The 22,075-nt window shown below is 28.6% G+C and overlaps 1 protein-coding gene and 1 long non-coding RNA gene across 2 annotated transcripts; one reads left to right on the plus strand and one right to left on the minus strand.

The window, feature by feature from the left end:
• Nucleotides 1-3,792: 3,792 nt before the first annotated feature.
• Nucleotides 3,793-15,263, minus strand: LOC130677941 (uncharacterized). The gene is made up of 3 exons (XM_057484880.1): nt 14,185-15,263; nt 13,443-13,852; nt 3,793-4,885 (listed from the first exon to the last, which is right to left on the minus strand). The coding sequence occupies exons 1-2, from the start codon at nt 14,799-14,801 to the stop codon at nt 13,471-13,473; spliced, it is 999 nt and encodes a 332-aa protein (XP_057340863.1). The 5' UTR covers nt 14,802-15,263; the 3' UTR covers nt 3,793-4,885; nt 13,443-13,470.
• Nucleotides 15,264-15,308: 45 nt separating this feature from the next.
• Nucleotides 15,309-17,254, plus strand: LOC130677942 (uncharacterized). The gene is made up of 3 exons (XR_008991736.1): nt 15,309-15,504; nt 16,463-16,588; nt 16,763-17,254. It is a non-coding gene; the product is annotated as an uncharacterized LOC130677942 (long non-coding RNA).
• The last annotated feature ends 4,821 nt before the right edge of the window (nt 17,255-22,075 follow it).

The raw sequence follows: 22,075 nt of genomic DNA on the forward strand, positions 1-22,075 counted from the left end.
ATGTTCTTAATGTTTTTCTATTATTTCAAAAATTATTTTAGGACACATTAATGTTAAACATTAATTTCATGATGTAATTTAGTAAAAACTATACTTGTCAGTATCGTTCTCAAGCTCGGAATATAATAGTTCTGAAATAAGTTTCTTACCAGGGACACTACAAAAGGTGGGCGCGATCTAGTGGCGAGCACCGAACTACTCCCGCTCCTTTTGCCTTGCTCTGGTGACTTCTCTCTGCTCCATGTATATCTTTTCTCCCAAGAACTTTATCCCTTAGTTTAAACAACTTTTCTGTTTTGGTTGGAGCATAAAAAATTCTTGCGTTAAATAATAGTACTCATTCTGAGAAATTTTATTTTTTTCAAACAAAAAAGTGCAGATTGCTACAAAAAACTAATACATCTTGTTTCAAAAAAATATCTAATATTAAGAAATAAAAACTTCTGTAACAAGTAAAAATTTTTCGCTTCAAGCATAAGAATATGTTAATTTGAGAAAAAAAAATTTTACTTAAAAATAAAAATTTCAAGATAATTATTTATTTAGGGCAAGAAAATTTTGATTTCCTGAATCGATCAAAAAAAATTTCTTGATTCAAATTAACTGTTTTTTCTGTGTATTTATAATTCTCAAAAACAGCAGATGATTTAAAAATATATGTAAGATTAATATTAATAGCTGGAATTATTTTATAATATGAAAATTGTAAAACTGCTTCAATTCAAACATCTCGTCTGATTATTTTGCTATAAAGGGTTTTTCTTTAACTCACAAGGTATTTTATTTGTACATTATGAAAACTTAAACACTTAAGTCAAGAAAAATATTCTTGATTTTAGATAATTTTTTTGATCAATGCGGAAAATCAAAATTTTACTTGCAGTAAAAAATTATCTTAAATTTTTTATCTTGAATCAAAATATTTTTTTTCAAGTCAACATATTCTCAAGCTTAAATCGAAAAATTTTTACTTGTTTAAAGAGTTTTAATTTCTTAAGGGGATACGCTACCGGACCTCTTTCTCACACTCAGAAAAATAAACGGAACTATCTTTGTTGCACTCGTTGAGTAAATAAGAATTTTAAAACAATTTTTCTCGGAGACGAATTAGAATTTTTGAAAATACGAAAAAACGCTAAAGACTCTCTATTTTAGGTTTCTAGTGTTTGTCGGTAAATTAAATTGAATTGAAAATCGGTTACCGTTACCCCTTAATATAGGAGATATTTTTTGTAACAAGATATGTTAGTTTTTAGTACTATAGTACCCGATCACCATGTATTTGTACATCTATATTTAGGAAAATTTAGTAAATATAAATGTACAAATACATAAGTGATCGGGTACTGGGTCTCTTATATCACAGAATCTATCCGATCGACTGATATAAAATTTACAGGAAAGTTGATGGCTAACAAGTTCGTTCCATTGCCACAAGCGTTCAAAGCGGTTTATTAGTTAAAAAGTTATAGAGTTCACATACACACACACGTACACACCCACACATACATACATACACTCGGATATCATTCTGAAACTATTAGTCAGAATAGTTTCCTAGGGTCTCAAAATCTCGATATCTGATAAAAAATAGACCTCCCAAAATCGGAGTGAAAACAATAATTTCCCGAATTTTTAGATAATCTTCTATTTTCTTAGCGGGAATTTAAAAAAAAATGTTTAATACTTTGGTGGAGATTCGAACCGTTAACTTAGAGATTTAATTTTTTATGTAAACTTCCTTATTTAGAAGAGGTTTAAATTTATTATTAAATAATATTTTGGCTATTTTTTAAAATGAAATATAGAGGGTTGGTTATTTTAATATATGAAGATAAAAAATAAATATATATAAGTAATAATGAAAGATGAGGGGGTTTCGCGGTTAGTACAGCAAAGTACTAAAATAACAGCCGGAAATACTTGGCGAGCGGAAATGACGTGGCACGTATAGGATATATATAAAAAATATTATGTAGGTATACCTGTTTGTATCACACGCATGTATGTACATTACATATATATATTTGTGAGTATATATTTGAAAAAAAAAACAGTAAGTGAAAGTTTATGTACGGAAACGGACCCTCGTGGAGGAAAATAAGAGACCCCACCTCATATAAACAGAAAATTTAATGTCTAGTGTGTAATAGTGAGTTATATAGATATATATCAATAGATGTATCAGCCCTTGAGCGTGACCAATTTCATCGGGTAACAAAATTAACGAACTTATTCTTTTTGTTGTTTTGTTGCTCATGTTAACCGAGCACGACCAAATTAGGGGCGAAAGAGGGTGAAGAAATACGATTGACAGCAACGATTATTTTATTTATTTATTTTTTTATAAATTTTGGGCAAAAAAAATAAATGATGAAGCAAGTTTGATTTATTACTCAATAGGAAAAAATTAAACGATTTTATGAAAGAAAAAATACTGTTGTTCTTTAAATTTGATAGACAATATATGAAATAAATAGATGTTTAGCAGTGTTACATGTCTACTCACAACATCTCTACTCAAGGGAAATCAATGGTTATAACTCTACTCATTTACTTCTTTACTCAGCCTCAACTCTACTCAAATATATTTCAACTGAGCTTCAGCTTTACTCAGCCATATCTTTACACAGCTTCAACTAGACTCAGCGATAACTTTACTCAGCCTCAACTCTACTCACAGTTCTTTTTATTCAGGCTTAACTCTAATCAGTTGTATCTTTACTCAGCTTCAACTAGACTCAGCGACAACTTTACTAAGCTACAACTCTACTCAAGTATTTTAGCCTATCGATAAAATAGCAACTCTTTGTAAGTAGAGTTGTTGCTGAGTAAAGTTGTGAGCGAATAGAGTTGTATCTGAGTAAAGTTGTGAGTGAGTAGAGTTGTAGCTGAGTAAAAAAATAACTGAGTAGAGTTAAACCTGAGTAAAAAAAACTGTGAGTAGAGTTATAGTTACTTCCCTTGAGTAGAGATGTTGTGAGTAGACATATAACACTGCCAGATGTTCAATATGATTAGTGCGATAGATATTTAATTTACGATAATTTAAATAAAATACAGTCTTAGAAAATTTTTGTAAGTAATTTAATAGTTCAATTTTTCTGAGCAGTTCAAAAAAAATTTTTTTTTAAATAAGTAATTAAAGTCAGGCTTTAAATTTCTAGATCTTCCAAACTTTTGATTTCACAATAATTTTTAATATCACCAAATTTGTATAAAATTTAATTTTCTATAACTCTAGTGTCTATAAAAAATTTCTTAACTCAATAATTTAAGTTACATTCGTTTAGTTAATTTGTTAATTTTTTTTTCTTAATAATTGATTTTTTAAATTTCAAAATGGATCATTTGGAGATCGTTTGGAGATCAAATGCCTGTATATTTTAAACCAATGATTCTACATCATATTTTAATAAGACCAAAATTATAGAAATTTTAATTATCTACAATTTCGATTTCTGTAAAAAATTTCTATAAAACAATAGTTTAAAAATTACAGCCATTTGAACAATTAATTAATTCTTTACAAAAATTTTCAACGATATCTTCGATGTCTTCTCCACTTAAAATCTTTATAACTTTGAAACTATTGACACTACAACTATAACTAATCAATCAAAAGTTGTAGAAAATTAAATTTTCTTTCTAAAATTTATAAACAGCATTCACTTTCCTCCATCCATCACTGAAATATCAATCAGTAAATAAAAACAAATATTTTTTAGTATAAATATCAAATATATTTTAAATACTAATTATAAAAAATTAAAAGTACAAAAAATAGTTTCGACAGTAGTTACAAAAATAATTACATTCTAAAATATACATGATAATAATATACACTTAATTATAAATCTCATATAATTAAATAAATCTAAGGCACTTTTTTATGTACAGTTTTGATTTATCTCAGTGAATTATTTACACCAGTAAATATCTCACAGCTTTTAAATCTACATAATTAGTAATAATTATAATATACATGGAATCATTATTTTCTTTTTTTTTAATAATACAATACTTTTTTTTTTATTATCAAAGTTAAGTAAAAAATAAATTTTAAAGTTTATAATTTACAGTTTAATATAACTATAATTAAACTTTTAATGTTGAAGTGATTTGAGCAAACTTAAGTACTCTAATTCATCCGTAATAATATATATAAATAAATATATACTGCGCTTTATTTAATGAGAGTTTACTTTAAAGTTTAAATCGATAAAAAAAAAAAAAAATTATTCGATTGTATAGAAAATGCACTCGACTGTCTTTATATAAATGCTTTTATCGCAAAGCTATTGTCTCATATCATTAATATTCTTTCTACAAAATATAATATATATATATATATATATTTTTATAGCGGCATTACCACACAAAGGCACTAATTAACCTGATTAGATCACGCGACAATTATGACGCTTTTTAAATATTAATTAACTAATTTTATTAATATCATTTGGCTTTTATTTATTTTTATTTTTAATATAAATCCATAAATATTTTTAATTAATTTATTTATTTACTAAAAGAAAATAATAAATAATGATTTTACGTTAAAAAATTTATCAACGGAGAAACTTTTATTGACACAAGGCACGAACTTACTCATGATATATATTCGTATATATATGACAGCATGAATAGGCGATAGGAGCATTAATAACTTTTTAATTTGAATATGTAACGTTAAAAATAGTTGACAGTTGTTTTTAAATCACAAAGACAGTGATGACTATACGGGCGTTTTTAATTTCTTAGTATATGACCCGGATTTAAATAAAATTTTTCCTTATTCTTATTATATATATGAGCAGTAAACATCTTATTTGGTCCATTTTTACAATTTTTTTAGGTTTATCTCGTATACTTGTATCTGCATCTGTAAAAAAAATAATAATGATTTTATTAGTTTAAAATTTTTGGTATTTCTTATAGAGATTTAAACTTTAGTCTTTAATAATCGATTGTCATCATTTATTTACAATAAATAATGACAATCAATTGAATAATTACTTATCATTTATAAATTATTAATAACTATATTTGATTAATAATTAATTAGAACAAAATATAGAGCGCAAAAAATATTTGAATAATAATTAGAAGTGCGGGCTTAAGAATTAGACTACACGCGGAGAATTTTACTTCGATATTGTTGAGAATTAACTATTTATTTCAGCAATTTTTAATAAAATTTTATTAAAATCTACTCTAAGAGATGACTATTTTTACTGTAATATTTCTTATCAAAAAATCTATTACTTTATTTCAATATTTACAATAAAATATAACTTAACAAAATTAGGTGCAATAGAAAGTTTAAAAATTCAAACTTTTTTTTTAACTACATTACTTTTAACCGCACAACATGATAATTTTATCAGAAATCTTTCAAGTTCGAGTTCATTCGGAAATATTCGGCTCTTTTCGTTCTTTCTCTTACTGATAGGTTAGAATGAATTACGTGACGTATTGATGCGTAAAAGGTAACATCTTTAGATATACTATCTTATAAATTTTCTTTTGTATAATAATTATAGATATCTCTAGCGGATCCGAATTATGGCAATTCACTGTAAAATATAGTATTTCTATGGCAAATTTGCCGCAATTTACAGTAATATATGGAAATTTACGGGATGTTACAGTGGATTACAGTAAAATACGGCAATTTGCGGCATTTTTGCCATAAGCACAGTATGTTTTTTATTTTTGCCATTTTTACAGTGAATATTCCACTTTACGATGAATTCCCGCAAGCTTGCTGCAAATGTACGGTAAAAATCCCGTACTTTTGCCGTAAAATACCGTACATTTACCGTAGAATACCGTATTTGACCATAAATTACGGTGGCTACCGTAATTTACTGTAATTTGAATCCACCAGAGTATATGTATTTGAATCGTTACGAATTTTTATGGGTAAATTTAGTTTAATTTTACAAAATTAACATGCATATATCTTGTCGTTACTGAGTGATTGCATATAGGTTGAGCTAATTAATGTACCTAATTTATTTTTTCCCGTTTTCTTTTAATTATAAATTTTTTCTTAATTTTTTGCTTTTATTTTATACTTTGAAATGCTTTACTAAATTTATAATTTAGCATAATCAATTACAATGCAGCTAGTAAAAATTTCTAAAATAAAATTTGATCTGTTGTTTTGTCAAAATTACAGTACAAGTTCTGTTCGATGCATTTAACATATTTCCATAGAAACGGTAATTTTTATTATAATCTCATACTGTTCTCTTGCTACTACTACAGTAATTTTTCTATAAATTTTATGTCAAAAATACCGTGAAATTCTCTGAGTATACTAGAGTTTACTTGAGGTTTTTTGAATAAAAAAATAAAAATGAAGTAAAATTAATTTAATGATAAATGAACTAATTAATGTAAAATTTTTTTTTATAAAGATTTGACCATCTGAGTTTGAAATTTCATTAAAATTATTAAATTATAGTGAAAATTCATTAAATAGTTTATTTATTCAATGAAAATATGGACCATATAAAAATTTTATTTAAAAAAAATTCCATAATTCAAATGACGCATTTTAAAATTCAATCAGTACAGGCTTCAATTGAAATTTTTCAATAAAAATTTAATAATAGAGTAATTAATTCAAATTTACTAGTAACGAATTCAAAACTATTTATAAAAAAACATGAATAAGTAAAAAATATTACGAAATTCTCTAATGAAAATTCAAACCGCAGAATAAGGGAACAAATCAGTAAAAAATTAATTGATTAATTTGTTAATTAACTTATTACAAAACAATTTATTAATAAATAGTATTTATGAATAATTAAATGCTGAAGATGATTAATAACTAATTAAAATCTAAAAATTTTGGTTAAAAAAAACTTCAACAAGGATTCGAACTGTTGACTTTGGATTGCATCAACTCGATTGTGTATCGATTTATTAATTAAAATCATTAATAAATAAATAATAAAAAGAATGACAACAACAAAAATTATGTTTGAGTCATATATTTAATATGCAGGTAACAATATGTATGAATACAAAATAAAATGCATATGACGTATGAGGACGTTAACTTTTTTTTTTTTTTTTTTGCCGAATAAATTTATTTTTCTTTTTTTTACCGACTACAATTTAAAGCGTAATTCCCACGATACTTTTTATGTTTTACTCGCAACGTACTGTCTGGCATGAAAAGAGTGCAGGCGAAAAATTGGTGGACTTAATTTTTTCTAGTTCAGGTAAAAAAAAAAAAAATATATCTCATACTCATGCTCATGAATCATCGGTGAATTTAGACTTAGACTTTTAGCTACTGTGCGTTCTGATGGTACTGTTATGTATGTACACATATAGTGTAAATATATATCAAGTATTGTATCTATACACATATGTAGGACTTATATAACCGTGAGCAGGACAATAGGACGGTGGACAAAGAGAAAAAAAAGTAAAAAAAAAAAAAAGAAAAAAAGAGAGGATACAAAAGTATCTTTACCCTCAGAAAGACACGCTCCACGTGCATCCTAAGGGACGATATCGATGAGACTGTTACTGAATCCAAAAATAATTCGGAAGTAATTTTTTTTTAGAGTTTTTATGTTACGTCTAACGGTGACTTTTTTTTTTTAAATCAGTTTATTAAGTTATTGATTTTTTAGAATTTGTACAGGAATAAATTTTTGGTTGAAAAAATTTAAGGGGGACAACTAGTGTGAAATTTTGAAAAAATCATTTCTTTTTGCATATTTCGATAGTCTATACCTTTAAAAATGACCATTTCTAATGCATATCTCAAATGGTTTTTTTGAGTTACAGCCATCTGAAGAGCAGCCGCTTATCGGTTCTCGAAAATACATTTTTCAAATTTGCTGCAGTTATAACTCGAAGACAAATCATCCGATCGATTTGATTCGAATTGCAGCTTTTTTTATACATGTTTCTACATATCATGAACCTCCAGTTTTTCGCGCCAAATTTGAAATATTTTTAATAACTCCGCCATTCTGTTAAGTTTTAATTTTTTCTTAGCCCGAGGGTCATAATACGAGAAATACTTTTAGTTTAATAAACTTTTCGGTTTTTTTTATTTCATGCACTGTGAAGATCGCTATCACTGCAGTGAAGGGACTTTTTTTTTGGAGCGTTGAAAGATTGTGAATAACTCGCTGAATTTTGAATTTTTTGGTCCAAAAATTTTATCTTGTATTCATTAGATATCCACAAATATATCCTTACAACATTAAAATATTCCATGCAGTAGTTTCCTTTAAAAAAATTCCCAAAAATCATCTTTTTTTCAGGCGGTCACACCAGTGGTCCCCTTAATTTAATTTTTTATGATAAAAAATAATTAAAAAATACTATCTTGAAACAGTTGAGCAGACATATGAATGCTATAAAATGTAAGACTTGGAAAAATATAAAAAAAGTTAAAGTTTTATCACAAGATTATTCTCAAGTGGTCCAGAATCGTATGGAAGTTGTAAGTTGACTAAAAATCAAAGGACTAAAGCGCCTTGAGTATGAGTGTCACATTAATTTTTGAGTCATTTTCCATCTGGAGATATAGGCTGATGGACGATGGAAATAGAAAATAAATTAGTGTAAGAATAAGTGTATGCTTTATTTATGATGTGTCTGTAGGAAGGGAGTTTGTGTGATATGAGTAGACGGCGATCGAGCGAGCAATTCATGACAATTATAAAGTGAGGTCATCCACAAACTTTACGATGGATGCGTCGACGCGGCAAATTAATTTAATAAATTCCTTTCTTGACTTTCTGTCAGTTATTCTATATACCAACTACTTAAGCCTTTAAATTAAACTAAGCCCTAATAAATTAATTTTGAAAAAAAAAAAATATGACCAAAAAATTGTATTCTTATAACTGGATCTCATTCTAAATACGAAATTTTTTTCTTAAATCTACTTTTTTTATATTAATTTTTGGTCATCAGATCCTTGGATATTTAATTTTTTAAAAAATATTTTTATGCCGACAATTAAAAAATTTTAATTTGAAAAAAAAATTGACCACTTGTTGAAAAATAATAAAATAAAATTTTTCTTAAAAATGTTAAAAATTTCTCGAGCATTAAGTTTAAGTGATATTTAAATTAATCAACTCAACAGTCGCGGAAACAAAAGACGTTAATTATGCTGGTGCACCCGCATGTCACGTAAGCACGAGCGAACACACGTCTCTATCTTATCAATAAACATTACCAGCATAACACTGGCTATTTAAAATATAATATCCATACAAAACAAAAAAATAATAATAACCGACTTAACTTGAGTGTTACGTTAAACTTTTTTAATTTCTTTCGCTTCTAAGTCCATCTATATCTGTATATATTATTCAAGTAATTGTTGTGCTTATTATTGTAATTATTTATTTTTTTTTTTTTAGAAGAAAGGAAGACATGAAGATGCAAGTTTCTCACAGACTTGTAGGAGATATCAAGAATACAGACGAAAAATCGGTCCGTCTGCTGAGCGGAACGTGAGAGCATATGGTAAGCACCCAACATGGACTCTTGCTTGATCACATTGCTGCCCATATGGCACGTCTCTGTTATATTGTGTGGTTCTCGAGTTAAGTTCAAGTTAAACTACATATACATGTAGTGAACCAGACAAGACTAAAGACCAGAGACCAAAACCCAGAGACCAGAAAACAGAGAACAGAATCTACCACTCGGTCAAAGTTTTAGCGTGCATACATTTGTTACATACATATGTATATGTACGTATGCATGCATGTATATACTGATTGTACACGCAAAAAAATGAATTATAAAAATTATTAATTGATAACTTAAAATTTAGAATGTGGTCACAATTTAATATCATTTCAAACAGCAATTTCGTGGTTTTATAGAATAAATTATAATAATCTTAATTTAAATATTGAAATTTAAAGTTTATATATAAATAAATAATGTTACAAGTAATAGAAATTACTGTTTGGTAGATAAAAAAAAAAAATTATAATAATTTAATGTTTCAGCTTCAACATTCGCTGTTTGGAACATTAAAGTTTATGTTAAAAAAGTAAAAAAACATTCAGTATGATAAATAAGATTTTCAATGTCGAGCTATTGATTTTATATAAAACGTTATATAATTATTACTTTCTTCAAATTGTAGAAAGAATATCTTAAGCGCATCAGTTTTTATAGTTTGAAACAATAAAATTTTACTTGTGTTTGTGGGTTTCCGATGTATGTGAAAGAATTAACCTAAAGTATTACTGACGCGACTATACCTGCCCGAGTCGAAATTTAAGGCATACTTTCAACCTAAATGAATATTGAAAACCTACATTAGACTTTTTAGGACATAATTATTAAAAAAGCTTAAAATGGACCTACTTAGACTTACAAAGGCTTGAATTGAATCTATTTAGACTTATGGAGGCATGAATTAGACCTGCATAGCCATAAATCGTGAAACGAACGTAACTCGACTTAACAGAAGGAAGGACTTGCACGGAATACTACAAAATGGTAAAATTGGTAATTCGCGGACTACTGGAAAATTGATGCAAGTGATCCAGTCATCTCTCCAGTAGGCTAATGACATCCAAGGGTGGATCGGGAACAACAAGCAGCCTGGGACTAACAGAGGGTCAATTTAAAAAATCAAGAGTTTGTTCGCGTTATGATATATGTCTTCGTAGGTCTGATTCATGCCGTTGCGAGTCTATTGGTTAATTCCAATCTTTTACAATGACTATGTCCTAAAAAGTCTTAGTAGGTTTTCAATGGTCATTTAGGTTTAAAGTATGCCTTAGATTTTAACTCGGGATGGCAAGATGACGTATTTTATCATTTCAAACAATAAAATTTAAAGACCAAGAGTGAGTATTTTTTTTTTTTTCGTATCAATATATTTCAGAGAATCACTTTTATACTTTTTCGCTTTCAATATTATATTATTATGAATTGCCTTCTTTGATGCGAGTTCATTATTCAAATAATAAAAATGAATGAAAGTGTCCGAATAAAATTTATTTTTTATTTTTTTGCATGTATATTATGGATCATTTTTAAATTTATAAAGAAAACCACCATTCAATTTTACGGAGCATGTGGTAAAAAAAATTTCTAAAAAAGTAAAAGTACTTTTACTTTTTTTATGTTAAGTAAAATTTTTTAAAAGTAATTGAGAATGAGAAAAAATATTTTACAAATTTTAAAAAATAGGCAAAATAAAATATTTATTTTCGATTGCTCGAGTTTCACCCTAAAGGTTTTGAGATATAAAATTTAATGAAAATTATCAAAGTCTTATGATTTTGAAAATTGGATACTAGAAATTTATAACTTGTAAACTAATTGAGGAGAATGGTGTGAATTTCATATCAATGAAAGGACTTTTTGCTACAATTTTTACCTTTAGTTGATTGACTTTAGATGATTAGATTCTGATAGTAAATGAAAGAATAAAATTTTTTATAAATAAAAAAAATAATAAAATTCGTTTTGAGCTTAAAAAATTTCTATTGATAGTTTTGCAAAAATTTTGAATTAATTGTTGAATGAATTAAAAAAAAATAGCAGTATAGTCTCACGGGGGCAGTTGTTTGGTTGAACGGAAGAAGAATAATAGAAACTAAAGAAGGAGGAAGAAGTGAAACCACATGATTTTTTGAGGGTCAAAATGTATAGTACAAATACAAATCCAAATATATATTTTAATATACGTATATATAAAATAAAATGAAATAAAAATTCTATAATACACGACAGAGAGCAAGAGACATCTCGACGCACGTTTCCGGGCACATGGCAGTAGGAGTCTCTCTTCCGTTCGCGGTCTGCTATTTAATTCGCTCGGTCTTTAAGGATATTCAAGGTTACCTTTAAGTGAATTCGCGTATAAAACTACAACAATAAACTACAAATGAAAAAAATTTTTGTCATTCATCCACCCCAACATGGTGCGCATGTGGGTGATACCCAGAGTTAGAAATCCGGAGCGAAACAGGACGTTAGACATCATGGGGATGAGAATGGGGACGGTATCGATGCTTGATGAACCTTTAAACACGTCACAAATGAATAGTCTAGGGTCTCAACCGCTCAACACAACCCTTTTCATCGCTAGTGTCTAGTTGCAAGTGGTCTCGGTGGCTATGAAGTTTATTTTAGTTAAGCACTTGGAACCACGTGTCCGTGAAATACATTTTAAGAACACGAGTTTCCACTTGCGGGGCTTCCACGCATCCCGTGTCTACGACCATCACGTGTATACTTTATTTTTATTTTTATTGAGTTAAAGGTCATTAATGAAGGCCTAACACGACGACAATTTTTTTTCTATTAACGAAGTTCTAAAATTGGTTGAGTAAAAAAAAAATTTACTGCATTTAATTGGATTTCTGGGAACTAAAAATATTTTTTTTTTAAACTAATGATGGAAGCTGATGAATCATTAAATTTTACGTACAACAATCTGGTAATTTTTCACTTGTAGATGAAAAATTTTTAAGTAAAGTTAAACGTAAAGAATTTTATAAAGTTTTAGATTTTTAAATCAATATGCAGGCTGGAAATTTTTTTGATAAAATAAAAATTAAGTCTAGTTTGTTGCTGTTCTACGCAAAATCAGCTGTATATGTATTTAAATATTTTAAAAAATAATAAAATTACAATTGTTTCGATGCAAGACGGAAATTTCTTTAAATGAATTTTCAAGGACTAAAAAATTATTTTCTTTAAAATAAATAATCTAATTTTTAAAATCATTAAATTCTGCGTAAATTAAATCATTTGCGAGTTCGATTGCATTATTGTAAAGTAAATAAATAAATTTCTAAGTAAAAATGGATGTATCAATAAAAAATAATTTTTTTTTTAAATTCCTCAGGAAATTAAAAAAAAATTTTTTAATACTTATAAATATTGAACATTTTTTCTCTAAATTTATTATTGAATCTTAAAAATAGATAAATTCATCGTAAAACGAAAAAAATTCTAAATTGAAACGAAATTCATCAAAAGACGATTTTAAAAAAAAATTTATGATACTGAAGTTAGCTGACGTCTAATGATTTTTGAATTCTTTTTCACAACGATTAATTTAAAAAAAAAACATTGAGAATAATTGCACCTATAGTTTCTTTAATTCTCTACGTTTGCATATTTTTATTTATTTTTTTTTTTGTAAATTAAATTTTTGAAAAGAAAATTCGAAAATTGTTAATTGCCTGCTAACTTCAGGATTATAAAAAATTTTCAATATTTGAAAAATTTTAATTTCAAAACCCAGTACTCTAATATTTAAATTTATAAAATAATAGATTTAAAAATTATTAAAGTAATTAAAAAAATAGTATCGAATTCAGTCTCCACTTCTTCAACTTCAATCGTAATAAAATGAAGCACATGAAAAAAAAAAAAAAAATAAATAAAAAACCGGGACTTACCGGTTTAGTTTTGTGGGTACTTTTAAAATCAGACATGGGTAAGCCGTTGGGCATGTGGCTGGGTGTGATGCACCAGTCTTCCCTGTTCCTGTTCCCACCAGCTCACAACATCCATGAACTCCCCGTTCTCCGTGATCTCCTGTTTGTAATAAAGTGCCCCCGAGAATCCCTCGGGACTCGCCGCGTAAATGGTTCCACCTTCCTCACTATCCCCAGCTCCGCTGTACGGCGACAGGATCTGCGGCTCTAGATTTTCCTCATTCTGATAATACTCAGTCGCGGGCGACGGTAAACTCCGCGAAAAATTTTGCACAACCGTCTGCGCCAAGACTCCCGTTGGCTCCAAATTTTCTTCATCTCCCGTCGACTGGTACAAGTCCTTCGGCGACGTCGCGACCACCGGCGATAGTCTGCAACAAATATTTAAATAAATTCATCTCCCTCATCTAATTTTTTTTGGATTATGTGTAACGCGAAATAAAAAAAACTAAATAAATCCTGAGAAAATATGATTATAGGGGACTTTCTTTATATAAAATATACGTATATATATACATACATTCGCGCGTTATTCCCTTACCAGCCTATTCTTTTCATTGTAAAATCCCAAGCCGGACAGACTCGAATCGGTGAATTAATTTAAGCAATACAACAAAAAAATAAAATATACAACCGTTAAAAAAAAATAATAATACCGGTTACCTTAAAATAAATTAAATTTTGAACTACAAAAAAAAATTACCGAGTAACGCGGGAGTCATCGTCGTCATCTTGATTATGATGGTCATCATCCTCATTATTCCCTTCGTCTTCAAAAACAATTCTTTCACCAGATCCATTGTGTCCAGACACGATACTGCTACTTGGTGAAGGTATATTGTGATTATTACCCGCGTCATACTCGACACCATCCGCTTCGGCGAGCAATCTCTGTAACCCGCGGATGTACTCAACGGCCATCCTCAGAGTTTCGACTTTAGATAATTTTTTACCGCGGTCTCCATACCCCGCGGCAATATGATTGGGTATGTGCTGTCTTAGAGTAGCGAATCCATTGTTTACTTGTTTTACTCTGTTGCGCTCACGTGCATTTCGTTTGGCAACGGCAACTGGAGGCGGCTGGCCATTCTTCCCGTGCTTCTTCAGTCTGGTCGGGTCATAAGGCGGTAAGACAATATTACTATGATTATGATGATTATTGTTATTCGAGTGATTAAGACCCTTCTGTACAATCAGATGAGGTGAGCTGCCTAAAATGTTACTCTCATTGTCCTGCAGTGTGCGTAGTAACATTAATTGCTCTTGGTCACCGTTGATCTGCACGCGGTTGCAATAAACAGTCACGCCCATCGTTGTCATTGTGGCTTTTTTATTTTTAAGTACTAATATTATTAAATAAAATAGTCTGTAACAGTCGTCTCGAGGACAAAATTTAATTGATAATAAAAATTCTTATTGACAATAAAAAAAAAAAAATAAAGACAATGTCCGATTAATAAGAGTTAAGTGTCAGGGAATAATTCGCTCCATTTTTATCTCGTATTATCCAGATATAGTTATTAAAACTTTCACTTGCTATTTATTTATATATTTTATTAAAAGTTTTTTTAAATTTTATGTAGGCGCCAATTGTCTGGTTGGCGCCAACTATGAGATCACCAGATCGTTAATCCACTGGCTACTTATATATTTATTTATTATTTAATATACATATATATTAAATATATGAGGAATAGTAATAAACACTGCACAACACTTGAACACATGTAAGTTTATTTAAAATTTAATAAAAAATATAAAAGTTGTCGCGTGCTACGCGCCGCATGGCGTCCACATTCGGAGTGAGCTCTAGAGAGATGGTTTAGGTTTCGCCATCATCATGGTTCTATGTATATATATATATATATATATATAAATGTATGTATATGTACATATGTTTGTGTGTGTAAAGTGTAGTATGGATAATAAGTATAGTATATCCATGCAGAGGAAGCACTTAGGGGAAAAGAGAATATTTTGTAGAGGGGATTGGAGCACGCGCCGCATATTCGCCCTTCCAAAGGTACGTGTATGTGCGTTAATACTTGCCCGTTTCTTTCCGGTATTGGGGTGGTTGTGTGTGTATTTGTTTGTATGGTTCTGCTGCGCAAACCATATGGTACAACGTATTTTTACTAATACTTTTAAATAAAAGTCTGTCTATGAGAGGTAACTTGGTTTTGTTCAATTTTCGTTGTTGGAAATTTTAGTTGATTTAAATTTTAAGAAATTATACAGTTCATATTTTATTATTTATATTTTATTTTTATATAGTAAACTGGTAAAATTACGCAGGAAAAATTTTTATAATTTAGTATGAGTGTCAATTAATATATAAGTATTAAAAATAATATACTGAAAGAAAACATTACTTTTGTATAAAAAATATTTTCTTAAGTAGTAAAGATCAGCATATCACGAGCTGAACGATTAAGAAAATGATTTTGCATGAAATCTTCAAATTTTGGCACTGAAAATGTATGAGATTGAAAATTTCCAATAGCATAATTTTTTGTTAGAAAAAAATACAATATTTCTAAAAGTTGTTTTTTTTCTCAGTGTACTTGTTGACATTAATGTAGAATTTATGAATGATAATTGAAAATTATTTTTTGCTACACTGTAAAAAGTTTGTGGAGTGAATGCGGAGCAAATTATTTTTTATTTATTTAATCCCCTCGGAATTAAATTTTCTCCGAAGGGGAGTTTATTTTAGTATTGAAACTCCGAATCGGAGTTAATGCGGATTGAAATAAAATTCAGACTGCTCCGAAATCACTCCGGTAGAAAAATAAACTCCCTATTTACTCCGTATGCAAAGTATTTTTTTTTTAAACTCCAAACCTCCGATTGACGGAGTGAATTCGGATTTAAATAAAATCCGTAATCACTCCGAATTCACTCACGATTTTTTGCGGTGTAATCAGGTGCTATTACTACAAAATAATTAACAGACAATTTAAAAAAAATTTATTTTATAGGTGGATTTAATTTTTTTTTGAAGGATCCAAATTATCCAATCAAATTAATTGTATTAAAATTAATTTTGAGAAAAAAAATCTTTTAGTTACACTTGATCTTATTGTCACATTGATCAAGTAATAGCAGTTAGTATTTTTTTTACTTTTCACCTAAAAAAATTTTTATATCAATAATTTAAAAAAAGTCTTTTTCAAAAACTATATTTTAAAATATTGATAAAAAATGTTTAATAAATCAAAGGTATATATTTGAACCCAGAGTTGAAAGTTTAATTAAAAATAAATAAAATTTTTGTTTAGCAAAAGTCGATGTTAAATTTATTTAACTGATTATTTTTGCTGGTATGATCCTTGGGCTTTAAACCACGAGCCTGATGTAAGATTAGCCTTAAGGAGAACAAGAAGATTCGTTGGTGGGATAAGAAATGAATAAATGGACATTTCGGCATTTGCATTTTAGTATCCAACACAACAGCAACTACGATCCAAGTCATTTTTTATCTTATATTATTTGGCAAAACTTTGCTTCCCGATTCTCTGCGCCAGATCAAAATTTTTTTTCGACAAATAAAAAGGGATCGGGTACGCCCTAATTACGGATATGAATAAATGAATTTATATTTAAACCAAGGGATGAAAGGTTTATTAAATTTTATGATTGAAAATCCAGGTGCTCAATTTTTATTATTTTATTTTATTATTTATTCGATCCAATTGAATTGAAATCGAAATTGAATTTATTGGGAGAAAAATTTTTTTTTTTTTTTTTTTGGGAAATATCGAGTGATGGGAGAGTAGAATCGCGAGCAGAGACATCCGGCGGTATCTTCCCGTCTTTTATTTTATGTAGAGTTTGTACGAGTAATATGAAATTGTTGGGGGATGGGCGGGAGGAATTCGGTTCGCCACGGAAGTCTCGTGTTACGGGGCGGAGATATTGAGCTCTCGTGAAACTCTTAAAAGTTCCGGTCTTCACCAACTACTTCACCGACTACTTCATCTACCATCACCATGACGCACATCTATTTATCTATCCTGCACATGTATTCGTGTTTAGGTTCTCAGCGGGATTTTAAATTTCTGTTTTCGTATCTGTTGCAAAACAACGATACTTAATGGGATTTATATACATATACGTATATACATATGAGTGTAGTTAATATATTGGGAAAAAATGTAGGCGGAGATGATGTTTTAGGTTTTTTTGTTGAGAGGTGAGAAAAATATGGATTTCACGCAATTTAATGAGATCGTCATGTGGTTTTCATTTATTTATGTTTACACATTCATTATATTTTATTTATGACATTAAAAAAAAATTATGTAACAAATAAAAAAGTATTAACAGATTGTTCATATATCCAGAACTTTTTCAAATATTATGTTTTTTATTTTATCCGCGAGAAGTTCAAAATTAAAAATTTTTTAATTTAATCGCCATTTTAATTCAATTTTTTTGTAAACTATAACAGAAAAGATTTTCGATCGGGCTTCAAATATTTATTGAAAATTTAATTTTTTTTTGAATCTCAAATAATTTTGATTTCAATTGAAATAAAATTTTTGAACCGCGATTCTGATTTAGTTTTTTCTCGAATAGTGCAGTCAAAACTCCGAAATGAGAGACATTTCTCGGAAATTGGTGCAAATTTGGTTGAAGGCCTATGTTTTCACCCACAATCACCCCCTAAAATAAAAAAAATCATCACCCGAAGGGTTAATGAGAAAAAAAATAAAAACACCCTCAAAAACAGATTTTTCGCAAATATTTCATGAAAAACAAAAAATTTGTGAAAAACTTTCAAACAAAAGTTGTAGAGAAAAAAAAGTCACATAAAAAAGTATCAGAAATTATTTTTGTATCTATAAAAAATAACACGTAATTAATTTTTGAAATTTCGAAGAGAAAATATACTGAATTTTTATAAAACTACGCTGCTGAAGTAGAAAAAACTAAAGTATAGCAAAATACTCAGTTTGGCTTCAAATTTTTATTTAAATAAAATCTCTCTTGAAGTTTAGTTTTTTTTTTTTTTTTAACAAAAATTTCTATTCATAATCGCACTTTTTATTGACGTTTTTTTTTTTTTTCAAACTTTCGTAAAAATTTTCATAATAAAAAATTAAAACATATTTGTCATAATTCACTTTAATTAATAAATTTAATTCGTTATAAATTATACGTAATAATTAAAATCACTGTATATGTTATTAAAAATAAATATTTCTTTGAAGCGGAATAAAAAATGATTAAATAAAAATTCGTTGACAATTTAAATAAATATAAATGTAAAAAAAGTAGTGAGGGTCTCAAGCGCAAAAGTAAAAAATAATTCAAGCGAATGTTTAAGAATTGATGCAAACAACGACGGAATAATATAGCGTATAAAAAATTTATATAACTAAAGAAAAGAATGAACGAGTTTGGATGATCAAAAAGGAATATAAGGCATATTCACCGGCCCAACTGGTTAAAACGACAATTTATTCACTAGCACCCCGATAATGCGGTCTCTTACCCTCTTTTTATCATATCTTCTTTTTTATTATTATTCCTTTTTTTTTTTAATTAGATCAGACTATATCGCACAATAGAAAGGGAGCAAGAGCAAGAGAGAGGTAGAAAGCGGGAACGGGGTAGGTATGCGCGCTTATAAATCAAAATTTCACCCCAGTGATTAACATTAGAAAAAGCTGATGCGATGCGAGAAAAAGATGAGAGGGATTTTTATATATATATCCTGCTATCGTACCCAGGTTTTCATTCGACTGAATCCAGTTCCTAAGCCAAAATTCGCCGTAAGCCGACGTATATAATATTTAAGTAGGGCTCGACTGAATTTATAAGAATAAAAATAATAATAATATGTACTTATAACTTTTAATATATGGAGTACATCCGGGGGTATAACGGAGCCTTTTTAAAGCTCTTATAACCGGACTCTAGTGCATCACTTTTACATATATACCTATATGGATATATTTTTATTTACACTGCAGTATGGGACTAGTCGAGCAAATAAAAGCTTTTGCTTTTACGTTTACTGGATTTTATGAATCCTTGGATCTGGATTGTCTGTTTCCTGCTTTTATTTTCAGAGTTGGATGTCACAGATGTTAATACTCGGTCCTGTCATACTTGCCCTTGACAGTGAGAATATTTATCCGTTTTATAAATTTTTTAGGGATGATTTAGGTAATTCTAGGCATAATAACAAAAATGTCAGATTTATGAAATGTAAATATTATTTTTGTGGTAATTTGTAGAATTACTATTTTTATATTTTAAATATTAAGTGTTTTTATTATTATTGTAAATGAAAGTATTGTAAAGATTTCAATGGACATATACTTTTAAGGCTATTGGTCCTACGAAATTTTTATAAGAAGCACAAGTTGTAGGAAATTCAATTTACCATCATTTTGGGTCCTTATAAAAATTTTTTAGAACTTATGCTATAAAAGTTATAATAATTTTGTAATTTTTTTAACTGGGTTTTTTTTTGCAAAATTTTAAGTGGATTTATTTTTTAAACTATCGACCTTACGATATATTTTAATAAGACCAAAATCATAGAAAATTTAATTTCCGACAACTTTTATTGAGTTAAAAAATATCGTAAAGTCAATAGTTAAAAAGTTACAACCATTTTTTAAATAAATTTATTTCAAGACTGGCTCATAATTTTAAAATTTTTTAAAAACCAAAATGTCTTATCCAATTACTATAAAAAATATATACTTATTGAAAAAATAACTAAGCCGTCACTGTAAAAACAAAAAAAAATTCAATAGTAATTACTAGTAAACGTTAGTTTACACACGTGCAAGTCCTGGTAAAAAAACAAATTCGCTTGAAAAATATACGTAAGTGGTGCAATGGAGCGTTGAAAAGCGTTCGCGATCGCGTATAATTTAGTACATTGTATATAAAAGCCCACCCCCGAGGGGTCATAGGGCCCATAATGAACGTTATTGAGTCCCGGTGAGCTCCGAGAGAGACAGAAAAGTGTGGGGCACCCGGTACCTAGTACAGGAATTGAATTACCTTTTGAAATTGAATAGCGGGCACCTACGTCGGCATTGACGTAAGACCAAGACCAACCGAGACAGGTCGACGCTATACTACACACTACCTACCATTACATAGAAAAATACGTTCTAGCCCAGTAGAAAAAGAAATAAATATATATAAGTGCGTAGGCATTGGTCCTGCACACGTGCACGGGCACGCGCCTTGACAAAGAAACCCCCACACCCCCTCCGTCACTCACTTTCTTTCTCTCTCCCCATTCCCCTTTCATATATACATACATATATATATATTAAACATTCAGCGTCATTCACCCTTATATATATGTCTATCGTCGATGATGGCATATCTACTGATTACTGATTCTTTTATTGTATACTTTCAATTTTTCCAACTCACTACCAAATGTATTATTAAAATATCCTACTGTATATGATTATTGTTATTCTTTATGTTACACTCGATTTTATTTTATTCAAATTATTATTATTACATATATGTACAATTATACTCAGCATGATTTCAAATTTTTTTTATTTTTTTCCATTCGTTCCAATGGACTCATTTTCATTTTTAAAATTTTTTTACAGTCAATGGACACAATTTTTTTTTTAATAAAGAATTTAATTTATTGCTGATTATCTGGTAAAATAATCCTTTTATTAAATTCAATAAAAAAAAAAAAAAAAAAAAATATTAATTAAAATTTTAATTGATACAGAAATTAAAAATTATTGGTGTTATGAAAGAAAGTGTGAAAGATTATGAAGAAGAGTGAAAAGCTGTATAACGAGACAGAGGACTTTGGAGATGTTAAGAAAAAGAGGGTAAGGCGGTTCGGAGTGAAACATGTGTGATCTTGACAAAGATTTAATAAATCACTTGTAGCGTTGTACTTAATACTTATATATGTATGTATATATGAATGTATGGATGTGGATGGATTTTAAGTAATGCCACGTGCTGGACACTTGGGCGAGCTTGAATTGCATCCATGTGTGCTGGTGCATCGATAACTTTCTTTCCAATATCAAAATGTCATGTCTGAGATCCTGAAACTTTTAAGTTTAAGGCTGGGAGATAACTTTTTAGTAACCAGACTCGGGTTAGTTCGAGTAAAGTAAACGAGTAAAATAAACTTTTTATATTTTTTTAACTTTCTTCCGTCTTCTCACGTGTTCATTAAGTCTAGGGATTTACGTTTAATGTTCGTGCATTTGAAATAATAAAAAATAATTTATTTTTATTGATACATTTTATAAGCTGATGAATATAATTTATACTTTAGTCTTTAGTGTGGATAAAAAAAAACTATGAATTTTTTAATTTTACTCTTGAGTTTGATAATTTTTTTTAAACTTGAAACATAGATATCTTTCAAACTATCGATTCTATGATATTTTTTAATAAGACCAAAAGTGTAGGAAATCAAATTTACGACATACTTGTCCCGTATGAAAAAAACCACATATGGTAAAAATATATGTAAAAATATACTTAAGTATCAGACAATATATGTGTCGAATTTAACTATGTTTTTAAATATATGATTTTTCATATATAATACTTTATGTTTTTCC

The sequence above is a fragment of the Microplitis mediator genome, chromosome 11 (genome assembly GCF_029852145.1).
Source record: "Microplitis mediator isolate UGA2020A chromosome 11, iyMicMedi2.1, whole genome shotgun sequence".
NCBI lineage: Eukaryota > Metazoa > Arthropoda > Insecta > Hymenoptera > Braconidae > Microplitis > Microplitis mediator.